The 26,101-nt window shown below is 40.1% G+C and overlaps 2 protein-coding genes across 2 annotated transcripts in view; one reads left to right on the top strand and one right to left on the bottom strand.

The window, feature by feature from the left end:
- LOC136620555 (zinc finger protein 665-like) overlaps positions 1-26,101 on the bottom strand; it is a 174,157-nt gene that overhangs the window by 32,935 nt on the left and 115,121 nt on the right. The window lies entirely within an intron of this gene.
- Positions 8,317-26,101, top strand: part of LOC136620561 (class I histocompatibility antigen, F10 alpha chain-like) — a 75,571-nt gene continuing 57,786 nt past the window's right edge. The window contains exons 1-2 of the mRNA XM_066595407.1: positions 8,317-8,450; positions 17,226-17,486. Coding sequence (XP_066451504.1) covers positions 8,393-8,450; positions 17,226-17,486 — 319 coding nt within the window. The 5' untranslated portion in view covers positions 8,317-8,392. The remainder of the gene's footprint in view (positions 8,451-17,225; positions 17,487-26,101) is intronic.

The raw sequence follows: 26,101 nt of genomic DNA, 5'->3' as shown, positions 1-26,101 counted from the left end.
GCGTTATCATTAGGGCGGAATCACACAAGCCTATTTGCACGCACAATATGCACAGAATAGAACCCATTGATCTCAATAGGTTCGTTCACGCTTGCTTTGCGCACCTATGGCCCCCATAGAAGTCTATAAGCAAGGAAATGCACAATACGCTGCACAATTCCATGGGAAAAAAATACATCGAGAGAGAAGGAAAGAAAACAAACGATGCAGGCAGCTACTGAGCATGGGTCAGCATGGAAAATCCTCCAGTCTCCCATTGACTTCAATGGGGTTCGTTACTCGAAACGAGCTCTCGAGCATTACAAAAAGTTCGGCTCGAGTATCGAGCACCCGAACATTTTGGTGCTCGCTCATCTCTAGTGGCCCAATATAAATCAATGGGGTTTTAGCACTGAGTATTAGAGCTCGTTCAGATGGCCGTATGAGTGCGACGCTGTGAGTCTTGCAGCGTTATACTCATTGCAGCCCCTATGCTCTGCCGGCAGAAGATCCGGCAGAGATCGCGTATTGGCTGTGATAGACACTGCGCATGCCCGGGATTATGACGTCACGGACATGCCCACTGTGACCAGTTTTCTTTTCAAATCCCCCGATTTATACTAAATCCTGTCCTTTCACTGGCATTGTAAAGAAGCAGCGTTTTAATATGCAGCCCTTTAAGGGCACCGTATGAAACGCGAAGTAATAGAGCACGCTGCGATTTATTTCTCCTACGTTTTATACGGCTGTCACCTCGCAGTTCCAACGCAGGTGTGAATAGAAGAATCCGTAGACTTTCATTGCCTGCATTCACCGCGAGTTATGCATGGAAAATACGTGTACATAACACACTGTGACAATACGCCCGCGTGAATGAGCCCTTATGCAGCCAAAATACTCTTCTGTGAGTCCTAAACGCGTGGCTGTGTGTTAGTAAGAGGCGCTGCGGTGTGCCGCTGTGTATGTAAAAATGTATCCTTGCATGTGAAAACATTCAGATGCTTGCGGTATATTTTCTAAACCTGTAAGGCCTCATGTCCACTAGCAAAATTGAACTGTGGATTCTGCGGGTGAAATTTTGTCCATAGGAATATCATTGGCCATCTGCAGTCAAATTGAATTTTGCACGTGTAAATGGCAATCTAATTGATTTGCGTTTTTCACGCGCAGAAAAAAAAACGCAGCATGCTCCATTTCAGTGCAGATTCCGCGCAGATCAGCCACATTGCTATCACTTTGCTACCAATAGGTGCGGATATCCGCATGGAAAAAAAAAAGCAAATCCGTGCAGAATCCTGCAGAAATCTGCACGGATTGTATTTTTCTAGTGGACATGAGGCCTAAGACTAGTTGTACAGAGTGTAGAAAATGCGCAACATTTCTGCACAAAAATTCTGCAGTGAAATCCACGTTATTTTGTTTCAGATTTATCCGCAGATTTCACTGATTATATTGAAAGGAACAAAATCTCCGGTGAAATATCTGCAATCTGAAAATCCGCAACATGACTCAAATCTGTAGATTTTTTTCCACTATAAGTGCAGTCGCACACGGACATAAGCGCATATACCGCGAGGAGTATATACACTATGTAGAGCACACAATTGCTGGCTATAGCGCTCATATCGGGTTTTTCCCTGTACTTTCTGTGCTGCCAGAGACACATCGGCAGGGGACACACCTGCGCTGGGATTTAAAAGGCTGTGCAGCCTAATTAGTCGCCGATGTTTCAAATTGCCTGCAAAATCATGTAAAATCGTTTATCAAAACTGTGTAGAAACGCTTTGTTTGCTCACAGTAACCAATCACAGCTCAGCTTTCATTTTACCAGAGCAGGTTCAGAAGTGAAAGCTGAGCTCTGACTAGTTGCTATGGGCAACAAGAACAGTTTTGTGAATAGACAGTTTTGATAAATGAGGCCCGTTGTACTGCACTTAGTTGCAGAATTTTGGCTCAACCGAAATTCAACAACTAGGATGCATTGTGTGACACCGGCCTACATTACATGAGATTCACATCACATTTTCAGATATATCCAGGCATGTTACAAAATAGAGGATGCATCTGTATACTAACTGCTATGTGCCGCTTTAGATGGATTACCTTTTTACTTTTACAGTGGTGGATATATTTTTCTGACACTGGCGAATTTTTGCTTATTTTTAGTATCATATCTCTATAGTAAACTCCTTTCTGATACTGTATCTATGTGGTAAGCTTGGTTCTGGTACCATATCTATGTAGTAAATTCGATTTTGATATTGTGATTTCGATATTGTATTTATGTAGTGATCTTGGTTCTTATACTGTATCTTTGGTGTAAGCTCAGTTTTTGTACTGTATCTTTGTAGTAAGCTTAGTTCTGTTATTGTCTTTGTAGTAAGCTCTATTCTGGTATCGTATTTTTTAGTAACTCTTAAAGGGGTTCTGTCCGCAAAATAAAAAATATTACTCACCTAATCCTGCCTTGCATGCCTGTCTAACCTGTGGAAAGAGAAGAGTTAAAAAAACAAAGCAAACTCACCTAATCGAGTTGTACTTGGTCCTTCCGTTGTTTACCTGGTCCGTGAGGGGTCGGCTCCTGCGCGCTCACACCAACCTGGCTGCGTCTAGCCTCTGACATCCACAGAGAGTTGGCAGTGAGTGCACAAGCGCGCCGGGAAGGGGGACGCATGCGCACTTGTCAGAGGTTAGACGCAACCAGTTCAATCAGTGGGCGACGCGTCACTTGTAACGCGTCGACCACTGACCTTGGCAGCAGGACCTGCCGTCCGGCAGTGGTTGGAGCAGGGGCGGAAGCTGGAACTTTGCCAGCTTCTGCCCTGCGATCGGACGGCTGCCGGAGGGACAGGAGAAGACCAGCAGGTTCCCGGTGACCGGCCCCGTAAGGCACAGGTGCATTTTTTTTCCTACCTGACAGAACCCTTTTAATTCTGTTGCTATGCCCTTCTCCCCAGTAGAAAGCCATACACTATGGCCAGGAAAAGATTGGACCTGCCTAAAGAAATAAATTTCCTGGTGAATACATCGTGCGGGGACGATCGGGCGGCACCCATGTTCCGGCAGTTTTTTTTTTTTCAAACTCCTCTCTGTTGCGGAGTTTAAGAAAGCAGGCGAAGAGGAGCGTAGTTGCCTCTACAGCAGTGGGACTAGGCCCTCATAAAGGATGATATTTAGTGATATATTCATTTTGGGTGTGTATACATTTTTTTGGATGTGTTTCTTGTGCTCAGCACTAAACCTTTGTGTTTTGTTACACCCAGGATTCAACCAGTGCTATTGGTGATGCCACTGCATTAGTCTAGTTATAAGATGCCCCATAGCCCGGCCATATAGTGCCCACATAACGGCGCCACCTGTCACAGTTTTCTTAATTAATATAAACACTTTTATGAAGACATATAAAGTGTTAACAATTAGAGATGAGCGAATATACTCGTTTCGAGTATTTACTCGATCGAGCGCCGCGATTTTCGAGTACTTCCATACTCGAGTGAAAAGACTCGGGGGGAGGCGTGGCGGAGCGGGGGATAGCAGCGGGGAACAGGGGGGAGCTCTCTCCCCCCTCCCCCCCACCACTCCCCGGTGCAACCCCCCCACTCACCCACGGCGCCCCCCGAATCTTTTCACCCAAGTACGGAAGTACTCGAAAATCGCTGCGCTCGGGCGAAAAAGGGGCATGGCCGAGTAAGTTCGCTCATCTCTATTAACAGTTACAGGCCTATGGCTACAGCGCCTGCTATAACATTGATGGCAGTGCATGTGGCTGTGGTTTTGCAAGAGCTTGACACCACAGTTTAAGGGTGACTACGCACTACAGTCTTTTTTTTCACTGCGAAATTCGCAGTGTTTTTTTTTCTGCAGGGGTCTATGGGACTTGTAATGTTAAAAATCACGATTTTGCGCGATCGCGATTTTAACGTTGCAAGTCCCATAGACCCCTGCAGAAAAAAAACGCTGCGAATTTCGCAGTGAAAAAAACTGTAGTGGGTAGTCATCCTAAGGCGTCTTTCACACGGGCGACAGCGATATTGCAGCTCTATTCCCGTAATTTTGAAGCATCAGCGAATGCTTTTTCTTGAGAATACTTTTGCATCGCGGCCGCCTGTGATAACCTCACACTTTTTTTTTTTAATTGCGAAAGTGAATAGAGGCTTCTTATGTTAAAAATTAGAGATGAGCGAACGTACTCGTAATGAGTACTTACGCACCCGAGTACCGCCATTTTCAAGTACTTCAGTACTCGCGCGTAAAGATTCGGGGGGTGCCGGGGGGCGGGAGAGGCGCGGCGGTGCGGGGGGTAGCAGCGGGGAACAGGGGGGAGCCCTCTCTCTCTCCCTCTCCCCCCCCACTCCCCGCTGCAACCCCCCGCGCCGCCACGGCGCCCCCCGAATTTTTTCGCCCGAGTACGGAAGTACTCAAAAATCGCGGTATTCGGCCGAAAAAGGGGCGGGGCCGAGCACGTTCGCTCATCTCTATTAAAAATGCATCGCATGAAAATTGCAAGTTTGTGTAATGCAATGCGATAAACAAGGAGGCTGCATAGGGAAACATGGGAGATAAAAAAAATAGCGCATTGCAGAAAGCGCATGTCACAAATTTTTTTTTCTCGCAGCATACCATCAGTTAAAACATTGCTAATGTGAAGAAAATCATTGAAAAGCATGGGCTTCACAAACAAGCGTTTTGTGGCACTTTCGAATCGCTGGAAAATTATGCGATTTTGTAGCTCGTGTGAAAGCGGCCTAGGGGCCACTTTGGCGAAAACACATTTTTCCATCCCTGCCCCCCCTCACCTGATTGCCTGTCACACTCTGGAGGTCTCCTCTGTGTATTCCAGTCCCTGCAGTGCAGCCTCCGGTCTGATACTTATCAGACACCATCTTGAGAACCTGTTTACATAGGCGTCAAAATCGCTTAGAAGTAAGCTGTGCAAAAAAATCACGGCTAACTCACCCGAAAATCATGCAAATGGACGATTTTCCACGGTCAAGTCCCGAGCTTCATTAGCATATAAATCATCCATTTACACGATCGGGAGCTAATGACTTCGAATGTCTTAAATACACGCAGCTAAACTCCCTCCCCGACCCTTTTTTCCAGATCCCATTGGAGTCTGTTGAGGCTTCTGCATTTTTCGGTCATGACCTTTTTTTTCACACAGCAGGGACTTTTGGTCGCTGAGTTCGCGCTCCGATGACCTATATTTTTAGGTCTGATTTTTTATTTTTTTTTTCCCTCCGTGGCTAAAAATCATTCATCTGAACGTCTCCATGGGAAAGCATTGGTTCTGTTAGTCACAATTTTTTTGCACATGTAATTTAACTGCGTGAAATCGTCTTTATGAATGAGCCCTGAGGCTGAGTTTTCTTACTTTCAATCAATCCCATGATGCATCAGCACTATATTAGCTGAGACCATTTTAACCTGCGGACAGGGGCAGTTTAATTATCATTAGTTTCTATATTTACCTAAATAAGCTACAGAGTACTAATATATGGAGGGTGAGCTGTGAACTCCTCTATTATACCTGTGTGACAGCAGCTGTGTGATTGTCATCTGTAACTATGACAGGAGTGAGGATCTGACTCGAGAAAGAACCCATAGCCCCAATTAGCTCTGAGCTGTCAGAACTGAGATCACATGACCATCTGGAGAAAAATAGGCCGGGAATAACTAAATGCTCCTTCACACTGGTGATCGCGATATCACCACGAGAAAACAGCATCAAAATCGCGTACGTGCTCCTGAGATGTTTGAGCGCCAGTGATGCTTTTTCCTGACAAATAATCTCACAGCGCTGCCGCTTGCGATTTTCTCACAAGATAGATAGAGTTTCTAATGTTAAAAATGCATCACATCGCACAGAAATACCAAGTGTGTGCGTTGTGATACGATAAAACGAAGGCGCCATACGTAAGCATGGGCGATTTTTAAAGAAAAAGGATAGTAGAAAGATAGCACCTGCTGCGATATACAAATTTCGTAATATTGCATGAGTCAAAACATCGCAGATGTGAATGGAACCATCGAAAAGCACGGGTCTCATAATTCTGCGTTTTCACTCATTGCATCGTGCAATATACTCGCAAGTGTGAAGGTGCCCTAACCAAGGTAACACTAGGTGGCACATATATATATTTGGGTCATTCCGTGTCAGTTCAACCAACACTCCCGGTCGACCATCTCAGATTTCAATGAAACTTTGCACAAAGATAGACCCTGACCCTAAACTAAGATAGCCAGAATATTAGGCTTCAAAGTGCTTTGGTTCACGAGCTACAGGTCTTAATCTAGGGGGTTGTCATGTGATTACAGCGCGCAACCTGAAAAAAGTGGCGATTTCAATCCATTGCCAAGCCAGTTCTAATGACTCTAGAGCAATGAAACTTCACACACTAGGAGAACTTTTGGTGCTGAATCCAGCTAAGCTCCTCAGACTGCCACTTTTATCATCATTCTGCCACCATTGCATGTCAAAGTGGCTGAAAAATTCTATCGCGCAAAATAAAACTCATATTTTAAGCAGTAATAACTCATAATCAATGCAATCCAACTCAGCTATGAATTTATCAATGTGTACTCCATAGAAATGTTTCTCATTATTCCCATTATGGACCCAAAAGGATGCATAGCTCTTAAGATACAATGAGTCAAAAATGGCAAAAAACACTTTTTTGCTAATTTTTTCCCTTTTTCAAAGGCGAAAATCGGAATGTACTCCATTTTTATTTTTTTTCATTTTTGTTCTATTTGGAAGAGAATTTTTTGCTCTACAAGATTCGATGTTTTTCATTTTGTTCCCAGACCTTCTAGATGGGAAAATATCAATGCCTGTGAAGGTCCTATGCACTCGCGGAGGTCAAATAATAAAATAAGTGTAAGTTGTGCATGGATGTATAATTAGTTTAGAAATCATGAGAAGGTAAATTATTTTTGGAATGAGACAACTTTTTGTGCTCAAGAAACTTATGTGATCAAAAATTGCATGGCGAGTTCAGAACTAGTTATTTATTACACAAATGCTAGCCTTAGATAATCTTAGTATCCAATATGGATAGAGTGCTAAATAAGCCCAGTGATCACTGTAATATACCACAATCATTATGCAACACTCAATGATATTCTGACCATCTTAGGCCGAAGCTTGTGGCTCACCTGAACTCGCCATGCAATTTTTGGTCACATAAGTTTCTTGAGCACAAAAAGTTGTCTCATTCCAAAAATAATTTACCTTCTCATGATTTCTAAACTAATTATACATCCATGCAAAACTTACACTTATTTTATTATTTGACCTTCGCGAGTGCATAGGACCTTCACAGGCATTGATATTTTCCCATCTAGAAGGTCTGGGAACAAAATGAAAAACATCGAATCTTGTAGAGCAAAAAATTCTCTTCCAAATAGAACAAAAATGAAAAAAAATAAAAATGGAGTACATTCCGATTTTCGCCTTTGAAAAAGGGAAAAATTAGCAAAAAAGTGTTTTTTGCCATTTTTGACTCATTGTATCTTAAGAGCTATGCATCCTTTTGGGTCCATAATGGGAATAATGAGAAACATTTCTATGGAGTACACATTGATAAATTCATAGCTGAGTTGGATTGCATTGATTATGAGTTATTACTGCTTAAAATATGAGTTTTATTTTGCGCGATAGAATTTTTCAGCTACTTTGACATGCAATGGTGGCAGAATGATGATAAGAGTGGCAGTCTGAGGAGCTTAGCTGGATTCAGCACCAAAAGTTCTCCTAGTGTGTGAAGTTTCATTGCTCTAGAGTCATTAGAACTGGCTTGGCAATGGATTGAAATCGCCACTTTTTCCAGGTTGCGCGCTGTAATCACATGACAACCCCCTAGATTAAGACCTGTAGCTCGTGAACCAAAGCACTTTGAAGCCTAATATTCTGGCTATCTTAGTTTAGGGTCAGGGTCTATCTTTGTGCAAAGTTTCATTGAAATCTGAGATGGTCGACCGGGAGCATTGGTTGAACTGACACGGAATGACCCATTTGGGGGATAGCTGCATCACGAGTGGATATATAAAATCACCCAGGGCCGATAGCGACTTGCGACCAAGATTCTTGTGCACGGCTCGCATCACACGGACACCCTGCCTTACTCCTCATTATCAGCTCCTCACACTTGTCTATAAATCTCCATTATTTCTGGAAAATCCCAACATCTTACTTTCACTTTCTCCGCCGTCTAACCTCTCCGGCCTCACTCTGCCCGGCAACTGCTGACCAGACGCAGATTTATTTTACTATTGGTGGAGAGGGTACCTTCCATCCAATCAGAGCTGAGCTTGGGCTTCAGTCTGCGGAGTCACTGACTGACGGCTGCAGTTGTTTGTGTTGGGAGAAGTTTTTTATGTTCTCGTCTCTCGGGGTCTCCAATATATCAGGATGAGGAAGATGTTCCCCCTCATCGTGCTGCTCCATCATTTATTTGTTGTGTATTCTGGTGAGTATGGAGGGGGTCAGTTATTATATCACTTATCTGCAATATATTCTGGTGAGTATGGAGGGGATCAGTTATTATATCACTTATCTGCAGTGTATTCTGTGTACTATGGAGAGGATCAGTTATTATATCACTTATCTGCTGTGTATTCTGGGGAGTATGGAGGGGGGTCAGTTATAATATCAGTTATCCGTGGTGTATTCTGGGGAGTAAGGAGGGGATCAGTTATATTACTTATCTGCAGTGTAATCTGGGTAGTATGGAGGGGATCAGTTATTATATCACTTATCTGTGGTGTATGCTGGGGAGTATGGAGGGGCTCAGTTATTATATCACTTATCTGCAGTGTATTCTGGTGAGTAAGGAGGGGATCAGTTATATTACTTATCTGCAGTGTAATCTGGGTAGTATGGAGGGGATCAGTTATTATATCACTTATCTGTGGTGTATGCTGGGGAGTATGGAGGGGGTCAGTTATTATATCACTTATCTGCAGTGTATTGTGGGTAGTATGGAGGGGGATCAGTTATTATATCACTTATCTGCAGTGTATTCTGGGGAGTATGGAGAGGATCATTTATTAGATTACTTATCTGTGGTGCATTCTGGGGAGTATAGAGGGGGTCAGTTAATATATCACTTAGCTGCAGTGTATTCTGGTAAGTATGGAGGGTGATCAGTTATTATATCACTTATCTGCAGTGTATTCTGGTGAGTATGGAGGGGATCAGTTATTATATTACTTATCTGTGGTGTATTCTGGGAAGTATGGAGAGGGATCAGTTGTTATATCACTTATTTGCAGTGTATTGTGGGGAGTATGGAGGGCATCAGTTATTAGATTACTTTTCTGTGGTGTATTCTGGGGAGTATCGAGGGGGTCAGTTATTATATCACTTATCGGCAGTGTATTCTGGGGAGTATGGAGGGGGGTCACTTATTATATCACTTATCTGCAGTCTATTCTGGTGAGTAAGGAGGGGATCAGTTATTATATTACTTAACTGATCCCCTCCATACTACCCAGAATACACTACTGATAAGTAATATAATAACTGATCCCCCTCCGTACTTCCCAGAATACACCACAGATAAGTAATATAATAACTGATCCCCACCATGCTACCCAGAATACACTGCAGATATTATATTACTTATGTGTGGTGTATTCTGGGGAATATGGAGGGGGTCAGTTATTATATCACTTATCTGTGGTGTATTCTGGGGAGTAAGAAGAAGATCAGTTATTATATCACTTATCTGTGGTGTATTTTGGAGAGTATGAAGGCGGATCAGTTATTATATCTCTTATCTGCAGTGTATTCTGGGGAGTATGGAGGGGGATCAGTTATTATATCACCTATCTGCAGTGTATTCTGGATAGTATAAAGGGGATCAGTTATTATATCACTTATCGGCAGTGTATTCTGGGGAGTATGGAGGGGGATCAGTTATTATATCACCTATCTGCAGTGTATTCTGGATAGTATAAAGGGGATCAGGTATTATATCACTTATCTGCAGTCTATTCTGGGGAGTATGGAGGGGATCAGTTATTATATCACCTATCTGCAGTGTATTCTGGGTAGTATGGAGGGGGATCAGTTATTATATCACTTTTCTGCAGTGTATTCTGGGAAGTATGGAGGGGATCAGTTATTAGATTACTTATCTGTGGTGTATTCTGGGAAGTATGGAGGGGGATCAGTTATTATATCACTCATCTACAGTGTATTCTGGTGATTATGGAGGGGGATCCGTTATTATATCACTTATCTGCAGTGTATTCTGGGGGGTATGGAGGGGGATCAGTTGTTATATCACTTATCTGCAGTGTATTCTGGGGAGTATGGAGGGGATCAGTTATTATATCACTTATCTGCAGTGTATTCTGGGGAGTATGGAGGGGATCAGTTATTATATCACTTATCGGCAGTGTATTCTGGGGAGTATGGAGAGGGTCACTTATTATATCACTTATCTGCAGTCTATTCTGGGGAGTATGGAGGGGATCAGTTATATCACTTATCTGCAGTGTATTCTGGGTAGTATGGAGGGGATCAGTTATATCACTTATCTGCAGTGTATTCTGGTAAGTATGGAGGGGGATCAGTTATTATATCACTTATCTGTGGTGTATTCTGGGAAGTATGGAGGGGGTCAGTTATTATATCACTTATCGGCAGTGTATTCTGGGGAGTATGGAGGGGGGGGTCACTTATATCACTTATCTGGAGTCTATTCTGGTGAGTAAGGAGGGGATCAGTTATTATATTACTTAACTGATCCCCTCTATACTACCCAGAATACACTGCTAATAATTAATATAATAACTTATCCCCCTCCATACTTCCCAGAATATACCACAGATGATTAGATTACTTATCTGTGGTGTATTCTGGGAAGTATGGAGGGGGATCAGGTATTATATCGCTTATCTGCAGTGTATTCTTGTGAGTATGGAGGGGGATCAGTTATTATATCACTTATCTGCAGTCTATTCTGGTGAGTAAGGAGGGGATCAGTTATATCACTTATCAGTGGTGTATTCTGGGTAGTATGGAGGGGATCAGTTATTATATCACTTATCTGTGGTGTATTCTGGAGAGTATGGAGGGGGTCACTTATTATATCACTTATCTGCAGTGTATTCTGGGGAGTATGAAGGAGATCAGTTATTATATCACTTATCAGCAGTGTATTCTGGTGAGTGAGTATGGAGGGGATCAGTTATTATATTACTTATCTGTGGTGTATTCTGGGAAGTATAGAGGGGGATCAGTTATTATATCACTTATCTGCAGTGTATTCTGGTGAGTAAGGAGGGGGTCAGTTATTATATGACTTATCTGCGGTGTATTCTAGGGAGTATGGAGGGGGATCAGTTATTATATCCCTTATCTGCAGTGTATTCTGGTGAGTATGGAGGGGTATCAGTCATTATATCACTTACCTGCAGTGTATTATGGGATTATGGAGGGGGGGTCCAGTTATTACAACACTTATCTGCCGTGTATTCTCAGGATTATGGAGGGGGGGGGGGCAGTTATTACATCACTTATCTGCGGTGTATTCTGGGGACTATGGAAGAGGATCAGGTATTATATCACTTATCTGTGGTGTAATCTGGGGAGAATGGAGAGGATCATTTATTAGATTACTTATCTGTGGTGTTTTCTGGGGATTATGAGGGGGATCAGTTATTATATCACTTATCTGTGGTGTATTCTGGGGAGTTAGGGGGGGATCAGTTTTTATATCACTTGTCTGCAGTGTATTCTGGTGAGTATGGAGGTTATCAGTTATTCTATCACTTATCTGCAGTGTATTCTGGGGATTATGGTGGCGGGGGTCAATTATTACATCACTTATCTGCGGTGTATTTTGGGGATTATGAAGGGGGATCAGTTATTATATCACTTATCTGTGGTGTAATCTGTGAAGTATGGAGGGGATCAGTTATTATATCACTTATCTGTGGTGTATTCTGGGTAGTATGGAGGGGATCAGTTATTATATCACTTATCTGCAGTGTAATCTAGGGAGTATGGCGGGGATCAGTTATATCACTTATCTGTGGTGTATTCTGGGGAGTATGGCGGGGATCAGTTATTATATCACTTATCTGCAGTATATTCTGGGTAGTATGGAGGGGATCAGTTATTATAACACTTATCTGTGGTGTATTCTGGGTAGTATGGAGGGGATCAGTTATTATATCCCTTATCTACAGTGTATTCTGGTGAGTATGGAGGGGGGGTCAGTTATTATATCACTTATCTGCAGTGTATTCTGGGGAGTATAGAGGGGGATCAGTTATTATATCACTTATCTGTAGTCTATTCTGGGGAATATGGAGGGGGATCAGTTATTATATCACTTATCTGCGGTGTATTCTGGTCAGTATTGAGGGGGATCAGTTATTATATCACTTATCTGTAGTCTATTCTGGGGAGTAAGGAGGGGGATCAGTTACTATATCACTTATCTGCAGTGTATTCAGGGCAGTATGGAGGGGGATCAGTTGTTATATCACTTATCTGCGGTGTATTCTGGGGAGTATGGAGGGGATCAGTTATTATATCACTTATCTGCAGTGTATTCTGGGTAGTATGGAGGGGGATCAGTTACTATATCACTTATCTGCAGTGTATTCAGGGCAGTATGGAGGGGGATCAGTTGTTATATCACTTATCTGCGGTGTATTCTGGGGAGTATGGAAGGGGATCAGTTATTATATCACTTATCTGTGGTGTATTCTGGGGATTATGGAGGGGGATAAGTTATTATATCACTTATCTGTGGTGTATTCTGGGTAGTATGGAGGGGATCAGTTATTATATCACTTATCTGCAGTGCATTTTGAGGAGTATGGAGGGGATCAGTTATTATATCACTTATCTGTGGTGTATTCTGGGAAGTATGGGGGTGGTTAGTTATTATATCACTTATCTGCGGTGTATTCTGGGTAGTATGGAGGGGGATCAGTTGTTATATCACTTATCTGCTGTGTATTCTGGTCAGTATGGAGGGGATCAGTTATTATATCACTTATCTGCAATGTATTCTGAGGACTATGGAGGGGGATTTAGTTAATACCGTGTTTCCCTGAAAGTAAGACCCTGACTTATATTAATTTTTGCCCAAAAAGAGGAACAGGGTCTTATTTTCAGCGGGTGTCTTATTGTACCTACCTAATCAGGTGCCGTCTGGGTTCTCTTCCGCTGTTGTCTGGACTTCTAGCAGGCCTGCTTGCAGTTCTCAGCTGCTGACAGAAGATCGCTTCCTGGTAACTGGGTTCAAAGACCCTGCCTCCAGGAAGCGATGGCTCTGATTGGCTGAGAAGCAATCAATGCAGTGCTCGCAGAACCAATCATAGCCGCTGATAACTATAAATTAGCACTTGTAAAAGTTTTGAGATGATCTTTACGAAGAGTCCACTAACTTTTTTTGTAGGAGGATTAATTGCTTATTTCTGGCATAAACATTTTAAATATCCCACTGCTGCCACCAACTTGTCACGGATAGGGAGGGGAGAGACGATCACTCCAACCGCTGCGTCCAATTTGTTACGGCAGAGTCTGATCGCTCCACCGAGATTGCAAGTGTGGAGTCGCCAGACTACAGGTGGATTTGTAACCAGCTTTCATGGGGTTCTGCTGCATGCAGACTAAAACCACAAACCACCCCCTGATCCGGTCTAACGTACTCCAGCACTCCACAATGCCGCTCGTACACACGCTGCCACCACCAACTTTTAAAGCCAAGCTGGAACCCAGACTATGAATTATGAACACAATCTCTTCGGAGTCATGGTATGTTTTAAAACAGACAAGGCTTGACTAATAAATTGCAAATTTATTCTAAAAAAGACTAGCAGTGCAAATATACATATATACACAAGGGATATACAAAAAGGTGGTTACATGGGAGTATAAAGGTATACAGGCATACCCACACAAAACAGTATTTTAAAATCAAGGAAAAAAATAAACAAAAAGGAACCAGATTTTGGATATCCAGCCCAAGGTTCTGATATGTGCGGAGCCACTGAAGCAATGGGAAAGTCCTTATGCTGGGCGTATCTCTGAAGGTCTGATACTGGCTCTCTCTAAGACCCTTAGTTTTAAAGTTTTCGCAGAACACACAACCCCCTCCCACTATAAGGTCATTCAGAGAAGGGTGGGGTACATGCGTACGCATCTGTAGAAAAAACATAATTCCCCATTTCGGCCATCTTTTCACAGATTGGGAATATATGCCTGTCATATTTCTGTTCATGATTTTATCTATTCAGCGATATCAAACGTGACATATAAATTATAACGAGGTACAGGTATACACCATTTGGGGGTGTTCTGGGCCACGCACCCCAATGAGAGTAGATGCGGTTTGTTCAGTTGCCCTGCCCAATTCTGAAAATATAATTCATATTGGGCTAGGACCCGCACACGGCCAAAAACCCTTATTAAAAGATTTTTCCCTAATCTGAGTTTCGTCTCCGGATTGTCTGCGAGAAGCCAGCTGCCGGGTGAATGATTTTCCTAATACTTCATTAACAAGTACACGGTCACACAATGTGATTTGCTAACAGAAAGGGAGGCAGTTATTTACTTAGATCACAGCTCTTGTCCAGGGAAGGTGAGACAACGGCCTTTCTAAATGTGAGTAAATGGGTGAAGGGTCGACTGAAAGCTACCAGGGCAACCTAACTACACACAAGATGGATGACAATATAGCCAGACCTGAATGGGCTAATATAAAATGGCAGCTGAGATAGGCCTAAGGCCTGACACACACAAAATGGCTGCCGGCCTACCAGTGTCTATCACAGCAGTATTACTCCGCTACATGTAAATATTTGGAAACCACTATGGGAGATTTACTGAGGAAGGGGAGACCAAAAAAAGGAGCACATGACGTGCACCAAACTTATTATGTATTACAGAACGTAGAAAATAGGGGAGCAGCTAAGAGTCATAACGTGCTACATTTATTAAATACATGTCAGTTTGTGGTGCGAGTTATTGGTCTGTATATACAGCCGCCATGAGGTTGTGTAAGGGAAGAAATGTATCTAACATGTCTAATGACCCGTGCCAATTAGATCACATGCGCCATATCCTCTGCCGTATAACGTCATGTATCTTATAAGACTGATGATATCTCTCATCCGTACCCCACAAGTCCTACACGGCTGCGTCCTCCCCTCATCATCCTCACAGACTGTACATTAATAATTGGTGATTGATAGATAGTTATATGAATGCCACAACTGGTGGTCCGTACCGCTCGGACAGCGAGTGTAATAATCGCAGCGGCTGCTGTGTGAGCAGACACTGGGGTCACAGCACCTCCTGCACTGTTCACCTCCTCTACAGTCTCTTCCCCCACCTACACCATCAACTACATCCTTCACTTGGCTACAAATTGATATAAAATTTTCAAAAGAGGTTCTGCAGTAGGTGCAGTGTGTACTCGACAGTAAATACCACCAGCTGCTTGAGAACCTCTTTGAGGAGTTTAGAGGGATATTTCCATCCTAAGCATGTGTTACACAGATGCACAGATGCATGATGGGGTGTTACTTTCTTGGCTATTCCTGTAGCTGCCATGGGTGAGGATCCAAGAGGCGGGAGCTGCAGCCGTCCTGTGGATGCGCCATAAATGTTCATTACGGTAATATTCCTTTAAGAACGTGATTGACAGAAAGCTTCTATTTGCTCTTCAAAATGAGGTTCTGCAGCATCTGAGGCCTGTAATAATGTATCACCTGGTGTAGTTACTGATTACAGTGTCCTATACAGTACTATAAGGTACTGTGGAGTGTCCAGTCTATCACATACAAAGCCCCCATGTAGTTCTTCCTGGCAGCACGGTGAGAGATGAGAACATAAAATGTACAACACTGAGAAAATCACATCATGTAATATCTGCTGCATCTCACATAAATGACCGAGACCCTCTAACCTACATGCTATATATACATACATGACCGAGACCCAGTCATCTACACGCTGTACATTTATACATGACCAAGACCTTGTCACCTACACGCTGTACATACATACATGACAGAGACCCTGTAACCTACACTCTGTACATACATACATGACTGAGATCCAGTCACCTAAACGCTGTACATACATACATGACTGAGACCCTGTAACCTACACTCTGTACATACATCGGTCATGTATATATGTAGAGCGTTTAGGTGACTGGATCTCAGTCATGTATGTATGTACAGCGTGAAGGTGACTGTGTCTCGGTCTTGTATATATGTACAGCGTGTAGATGACAGGGTCTCGGTCATGTATGTATGTACAGCGTTTAGGTGACTGGATCTCAGTCATGTATGTATGTACAGCGTGAAGGTGACTGTGTCTCGGTCTTGTATATATGTACAGCGTGTAGATGACAGGGTCTCGGTCATGTATGTATGTACAGCATGTAGATGACAGGGTCTCGGTCATGTATGTATGTACAGCGTGTAGGTGACTGGGTCTCGGTCATGTATGTATATACAGAGTGTAGGTTACAGGGTCTCGGTCATGTATGTATGTACAGCGTGTGGGTGACTGGGTCTCGGTCATGTATGTGTATATACAGAGTGTAGGTTACAGGGTCTCGGTCATGTATGTATGTACAGCGTGTAGGTGACTGGGTCTCGGTCATGTATGTATATACAGAGTGTAGGTTACAGGGTCTCAGTCATGTATGTATGTACAGCGTGTAGGTGATGCTGCGCACGTGCGAACGAAAATACGCCTACGCTCGTGTGAACGCACCCATACACTGTACATGCATATGTACATAACCGAGACCCTGTGACCTCCATGCTGTACATACATGATAACTCTTCCTGTGTTGTAGTATATGGATGGCTTCACATTAGAGTAAGCAGTGTATTTGCGTTGTAGACGTGCTTTCTCATGTATTTTTGCACATATTACTGTGCTTTTTGCGCTCGCTGCGTCATCTCACATGGGCACGGGTCACAGCCGCACCCTGATTTAAATTACTATTTAGCCTATTGAGTTCCCGGTGTGTTCCCTTTCCCACAAAATTCTGCAGTGTATTGCACAATTGCGTGGGTATTAAGTGCGCAAATGTGAGTTCTATGGGGCCTTTGGTGCACAAGCCACATAAAAACAAGTAATGAGAACGACCCCATTGAAATCAATGTGTTCTATTCTCTGTGTATTGTGCGCGCAAACAGGCTTGTGTGACTGCGCCCCGTGTGTGATATGTAACACTCTGTATCTCTCTCAGACAGCCACTCTCTGCGCAGTTATTACACGGCGGTCTCGGCTCCGGTGTCCGGGATACATCAGTTCTCCATAGTTGAATATGTGGATGATCGGGAGATTGTGAATTATAACTCGGACAGCCGGAGGGTGGTACACAGCGTGGAGTGGATGAAGAAACTGGGACCCGAATATTGGGAGACAGAGACACAGTTGGCTAAAGAAACTGAGGCTGTATTCAGACATAATGTGAAGATAGCGATGGAGCGCTTCAACCAGACCGGAGGTGAGAAATTTATACTGTATATACTAGTATATACCATACTGTAAACACATTCATTTACACAATACACACTGATATACACACGGTATACTCTATGCTCACGGATGTACAATACACACACCACACTGTATACACACTAATATATACACCACATTATATACATACTTATACAATATATACACCATACTATACATACTAATAAATACAATATATACACCATTCTGTAAACACACAATAAACACACACTTAACTGTATACACAATATATAAATCACACTGTATACACACTAAACTGTATACACAATATATATACACCACACTGTATACACAATATATAAATCACACTGTATACACACTAAACTGTATACACAATATATATACACCACACTGTATACAAACTAATATACACACTGTATAAACAATATGTACACCACACTGTATACACACACAAATATACACACTTCACTGTATACACAATATATACACCACACTGTATACATAATAATATACACACTGCACTGTATACACAATATATACACCACACTGGTGACAAACTAATAAATATACACTGTATTAACAATATATACAACACACTATATACACACCAATATACACACTTCACTGTATACACGATAGATAGACCACACTGCATACATAATAATGTACACACTGCACTGTATACACAATATGTACACCAAACTGTATACACACTAATATATACAATATATACCACTCTGTATACACACTACACTGTATACACAATATATACACCACACTGTATACACACTAATATATACGATATATACACCACTCTGCATACACACTAATATACACACTACACTGTATACACAATATATAAACCACACTGTATACATACTAAACTGTATACACAATACATACACCACACTGTATACAAACTAATATATACACACACTGTATAAATATATACACCAAACTGTATGCACACTATTATACACATTTCACTGTATACACAATATATACACCACACTGTATACATACTACTATATACAATATACACACCACTCTGTATACACTCTAATATACACACTAAACTGTATACACAATATATACACCACACTGTATACACACTAAACTGTATACACAATATATACACCACACTGTATACAAACTACTATACACACTGAATAAAAAATATATACACCATACTGTATACACACTAATATACACATTTCACCGTATACACAATATATACACCGCACGGCATAAATAATAATATACACACACTACACTGTATACACAATATATACACCACTCTGTATACACACTAATACGTACAATATAAACACCACTCTGTATACACACTAATATATACACCACTCTGTATACACACTAATATGTACAATATAAACACCACTCTGTATACACACTAATATGTACAATGTATACACCACTCTGTATACACACTAATATGTACAATATAAACACCACTCTGTATACACACTAATATGTACAATATATACACCACTCTGTATACACACTAATATGTACAATATATACACCACTCTGTATACACACTAATATGTACAATATAAACACCACTCTGTATACACACTAATATGTACAATATATACACCACTCTGTATACACACTAATATGTACAATATATACACCACTCTGTATACACACTAATACGTACAATATAAACACCACTCTGTATACACACTAATATATACACCACTCTGTATACACACTAATATGTACAATATAAACACCACTCTGTATACACACTAATATATACACCACTCTGTATACACACTAATATGTACAATATAAACACCACTCTGTATACACACTAATATGTACAATGTATACACCACTCTGTATACACACTAATATGTACAATATAAACACCACTCTGTATACACACTAATATGTACAATATATACACCACTCTGTATACACACTAATACGTACAATATAAACACCACTCTGTATACACACTAATATATACACCACTCTGTATACACACTAATATGTACAATATAAACACCACTCTGTATACACACTAATATGTACAATGTATACACCACTCTGTATACACACTAATATATACACCACTCTGTATACACACTAATACGTACAATATATACACCACTCTGTATACACACTAATACGTACAATATAAACACCACTCTGTATACACACTAATATATACACCACTCTGTATACACACTAATACGTACAATATAAACACCACTCTGTATACACACTAATATATACACCACTCTGTATACACACTAATATGTACAATATAAACACCACTCTGTATACACACTAATATGTACAATGTATACACCACTCTGTATACACACTAATATGTACAATATAAACACCACTCTGTATACACACTAATATGTACAATATATACACCACTCTGTATACACACTAATATGTACAATATATACACCACTCTGTATACACACTAATATATACAATATAAACACCACTCTGTATACACACTAATATGTACAATATATACACCACTCTGTATACACACTAATATGTACAATATATACACCACTCTGTATACACACTAATATGTACAATATATACACCACTCTGTATACACACTCATTTGTACAATATAAACACCACTCTGTATACACACTAATATGTACAATATAAACACCACTCTGTATACACACTAATATATACACCACTCTGTATACACACTAATATGTACAATATATACACCACATTGTATACACACTAATATGTACAATATAAACACCACTCTGTATACACACTAATATGTACAATATATACACCACTCTGTATACACACTCATTTGTACAATATAAACACCACTCTGTATACACACTAATATGTACAATATAAACACCACTCTGTATACACACTAATATGTACAATATATACACCACTCTGTATACACACTAATATGTACAATATATACACCACTCTGTATACACACTAATATGTACAATATATACACCACTCTGTATACACACTCATTTGTACAATATAAACACCACTCTGTATACACACTAATATATACAATATAAACACCACTCTGTATACACACTAATATGTACAATATATACACCACTCTGTATACACACTAATATGTACAATATATACACCACTCTGTATACACACTAATATGTACAATATAAACACCACTCTGTATACACACTAATATGTACAATATATACACCACTCTGTATACACACTATGTACAATATAAACACCACTCTGTATACACACTAATATACACACTTCACTGTATACACAAAATATAGACCACACAGTATGCATAATATTATACACACTAAACTGTATACACAATATATACACCACACTATATACACACTTCACTGTATAAACAATGTATACACACTATGTATGCACCACTCTGTATACACACAATATATACACCACACTGTATACACAATATGTAAACACTACACTGTATACACATTATATAGACCCCACTGTGTACTCACTAATATATACACCACTCTATACACACTAATATACACAGTGTACACTATATATACACCACACTGTATACACACTAATATATACACCACACTGTATACACAATATATACACACTAATATATACAATATATACACCCGACTGCATACACACTAATATACACACTACACTGTATACACAATATATACACCACACCGTATACATACTAATATATACACTGCTCTGTATACTTATTAACATACAAACTTCACTGTATATAGACCACACTGTATAGAAACTAATATACACCACATTGTATACACACTAATATACACACTACACTGTATACACAATATATACACCACACTGTATACATACTACTATATAAAATATACACACCACTCTGTATGCACTTTAATATACACACTAAACTGTATATATAATATATACACACCACACTGTATACACACCAATTATACAATATATACCACTCTGTATACACACTAATATATACACTACACTGTATACCCAATATATACACACTACACTGTATACACAATATATACACCACTCTGTATACACACTAATATATACACCACTCTATTGACACTAATATACATAGTGTACACTATATATGCACCACAATGTATACACACTAATATATACAATATATACACCACTCTGTATACACACTAATATACACCCTACACTGTATATACAATATATACACCACACTGTATACATACCAACATACACACTACACTGTATACACAATATATACACCACAATGTATACACACTAATATATACAATATACACACTTCACTGTATACGCAATATATAGACCACACTGTATACACACTAAACTTTATAAACAATATGTACACCACACTGTATACAAACTAATATACACACTTCACTGTATACACAATATATAGACCACACTATATACATACTAATATATACAATATATACCACTCTGTATACACACTGATATACACACTACACTGTATACACAATATATACACCACACTGTATACAAACTAATATACACACTTCACTGTATACACAATATATAGACCACACTATATACATACTAATATATACAATATATACCACTCTGTATACACACTGATATACTCACTACACTGTATACACAATATATACACCACACTGTATACACACTAATATATACACTACTCTGTATACACACTAATATACACACTATACTGTATACACAATATATAAATCACACTGTATACACACTAATATACACATTACACTGTATAAACAATATATATACTACACTGTATACACACTACACTGTATACACAATATATAGACCACACTATATACATACTAATATATACAATATATACCACCCTGTATACATACATAGCGTATGTATATACACTAATATACATACCACACTGTATACACAATATATGCACCACACTGTATACACAATATGTACACCACACTGTATACACACTAATATACACACTTCACTGTATACACAATATATGCACCACACTGTATACACACTAATATATACAGTATATACCACTCTGTATACACACTAATAAACACACTACACTGTATACACAATATATAGACCACACTCTATATACACTAATATATACAATATATACACCACTCTGTATACACACTAATATACACACTTTACTGTATACACAATAACACCACACTGTATACACACTAATATACACAATATATATACCACACTGTATATACACTAATATACAAACTACACTGTATACAAAATATGTAGACCACACTGTATACACACACTAAACTGTATACACAATAGATATACACCACACTGTATACATACTAATATATACAATCTATACACCACACTGTATACACACTAATATACACACAACACAGTGTACACAATATATACACCCCACTGTATACACACTAATATATACAATATATACACCCCACTGTATACACACTAATATATACAATATATACACCACACTGTATACACACTAATATACACACTATACTGTATACACAATATATAGACCACACTGTATGCACACTAATATATACAATATATATACCACTCTGTATACACACTAATATACACACTACAAAGTGTATACAATATATACACCACTCTGTATACACACTAAAAACACACTACACAGTGTACACAATATATACACCACACTGTATACATCCGAATATATACAATATATACACCACACTATACACACTAATATATACAATATACAGTGGGGAGAAAAATATTCAGTCAGATACCAATTGTACAAGTTCTCCCACTTAAAAAGATGAAAGGCCTGTCTGTAATTGACATCATAGGTAGACCTCAACTATGAGAGACAACATGAGAAAACACCCAGAAAAATCACATTGTCTGATTTTTAACAAATTTATTTGCAAATTATGGTGGAAAATAAGTATTTGGTCACCTACAAACAAGCAAGATTTCTGGGTCTCACAGACCTGTAACTTCTTCTTTAAGAGGCTCCTCTGTCCTCCACTCATTACCTGTAGTAATAGCATCTGTTTGAACTTGTTATCAGTATAAAATACACCTGTCCACAACCTCAAACAGTCACACTCCAAACTCCACTATAGTAAAGACCAAAGAACTGTCGAAGGACACCAGAAGCAAAATTGTAGCCCTGCACCAGACTGGGAAGACTGAATCTGCAATAGGCAAGCAGCTTGGTGTGAAGAAATCAACTGTGGGAGCAATAATTAGAAAATGGAAGAGATACAAGACCACTGATAATCTCCCTCGATCTGGGGCTCCACACAAGATCTCACCCCGTGGGGTCAAAATGATCACAAGAATGGTGAGCAAAAATCGCAGAACCAGACGGGGGAACCTAGTGAATGACCTGCAGAGAGCTGGGACCAACGTAACAAAGGCTACCATCGGTAACACACTACGCCGCCAGGGACTCAGATCCTGCAGTGCCAGTACATGTCCGGGGCCGACTGAAGTTTGCTAGAGAGCATTTGGATGATCCAGAAGAGTATTGGGAGAATGTCATATGGTCAGGTGAAACCAAAGTAGAACTGTTTGGCAGAAACACAACTCGTCGTGTTTGGAGGAGAAAGAATGCTGAGTTGCATCCAAAGAACACGATACCTACTGTGAAGCATGGTAGTGGTAACATCATGCTTTGGGTCTGTTTTTCTGCAAAGGGACCAGGACGACTCATCCGTATACATGAAAGAATGAATGGGGCCATCTATCGTGAGATTTTGAGTGCAAACCTCCCATCAGCAAGGGCACTGAAGATGAAACATGGCTGGGTCTTTCAGCATGACAATTATCCCAAGCTCACCGCCAGGGCAACGAAGGAGTGGCTACGTAATAAGCATTTCAAGGTCCTGGAGTGGCCTAGCGAGTCTCCAGATCTCAACCCTATAGAAAAGCTTTGGAGGGAGTTGAAAGTCTGTGTTGCCCAGCGACAGCCCCAAAACATCACTGCTCTTGAGGAGATCTGCATGGAGGAATGGGCCAACATACCAGCAACAGTGTATGCCAACCTTGTGAGGACTTACAGAAAACGTTTGACCTCTGTCATTGCCAATAAAGGATGTATAACAAAGTATTGAGATGAACTTTTGTTATTGACCAAATACTTATTTTCCACCATAATTTGCAAATAAATTCGTTAAAAATCAGACAATGTGATTTTCTGGATGTGTTTTCTCATGTTGTCTCTCATAGTTGAGGTCTACCTATGATGTCAATTACAGGCCTCTCCTCTTTTAAAGTGGGAGAACTTGTACAATTGGTATCTGACTAAATACTTTTTCCTCACTGTATACACACTAATATACACTACAGTGTAAACACAATATATAGACCACACTGTATATACAATATATACTCCACACTGTATACACAATATATATACAGTACACTGTATACACAATATATAGACCACACTGTATATACAATATATACACCACACTGTATACACTATATACAGTACACTGTATACACAATATATAGACCACACTGTATATACAATATATACACCACACTGTATACACAATATATATAAACAGTACACTGTATACACAATATATAGACCACACTGTATATACAATATATACACCACACTGTATACACAATATATAGACCACACTGTATATACAATATATACACCACACTGTATACACAATATATATACAGTACACTGTATACACAATATATAGACCACACTGTATACACACTAATATATACAATATATATATATACCACACTGTATACACACTATTATACACACTACACTGACAATCGCAGCCACCTGCTGACCACTAGGCGGTACATTGAGCTTCAAGCACAGTAAATGGTGCAGTTTCAAATGGGTTAATGAGGTACTGTCTGCTAACATAAATACAGGGGGCACATTGCTGGCACTAATAATTAAAATGTATTTCTTCCCCTCCTCTATATAAATGAGCACTTTCTTTTACTATAAGGTAAATCTCTAATACATGACCGCTCATTATGTGACAGCAGCCTGTAGTAAGCAGAGACTCCTGTACTCTGTTGTTATCATAACGACTAATACATGACCGGTCATTATGTGACAGCAGCCTGTAGTAAGCAGGGACTCCTGTACTCTGTAGGTATAATAAGCACTAATACATGACCGGTCATTATGTGACAGCAGCCTGTAGTAAGCAGGGACTCCTGTACTCTGCAGGTATGATAAGTACTAATACATGACCGGTCATTATGTGACAGCAGCCTGTAGTAAGCAGAGACTCCTGTACTCTGCAGCTATGATAAGTACTAATACATGACCGGTCATTATGTGACAGCAGCCTGTAGTAAGCAGGGACTCCTGTACTCTGTAGGTATAATAAGCACTAATACATGACCGGTCATTATGTGACAGCAGCCTGTAGTAAGCAGGGCCTCCTGTACTCTGCAGTTATGGTAAGTATGAATACATGACCGGTCATTATGTGACAGCACCTGTAGTAAGCAGGGACTCCTGTACTCTGCCGTTATGATAAATACTAAAACATGACTGGTCATGATGTGACAGCAGCCTCTAGTAAGCAGGGAGTCCTGTACTCTGCAGGTATGATAAGCACTAATACATGACCG

This window comes from Eleutherodactylus coqui, chromosome 3 (assembly GCF_035609145.1).
Source record: "Eleutherodactylus coqui strain aEleCoq1 chromosome 3, aEleCoq1.hap1, whole genome shotgun sequence".
NCBI classification, from domain to species: domain Eukaryota; kingdom Metazoa; phylum Chordata; class Amphibia; order Anura; family Eleutherodactylidae; genus Eleutherodactylus; species Eleutherodactylus coqui.
The sequence above is the reverse complement of the archived record's forward strand: the minus strand, read 5'-3'. Positions and strand labels throughout refer to the sequence as shown.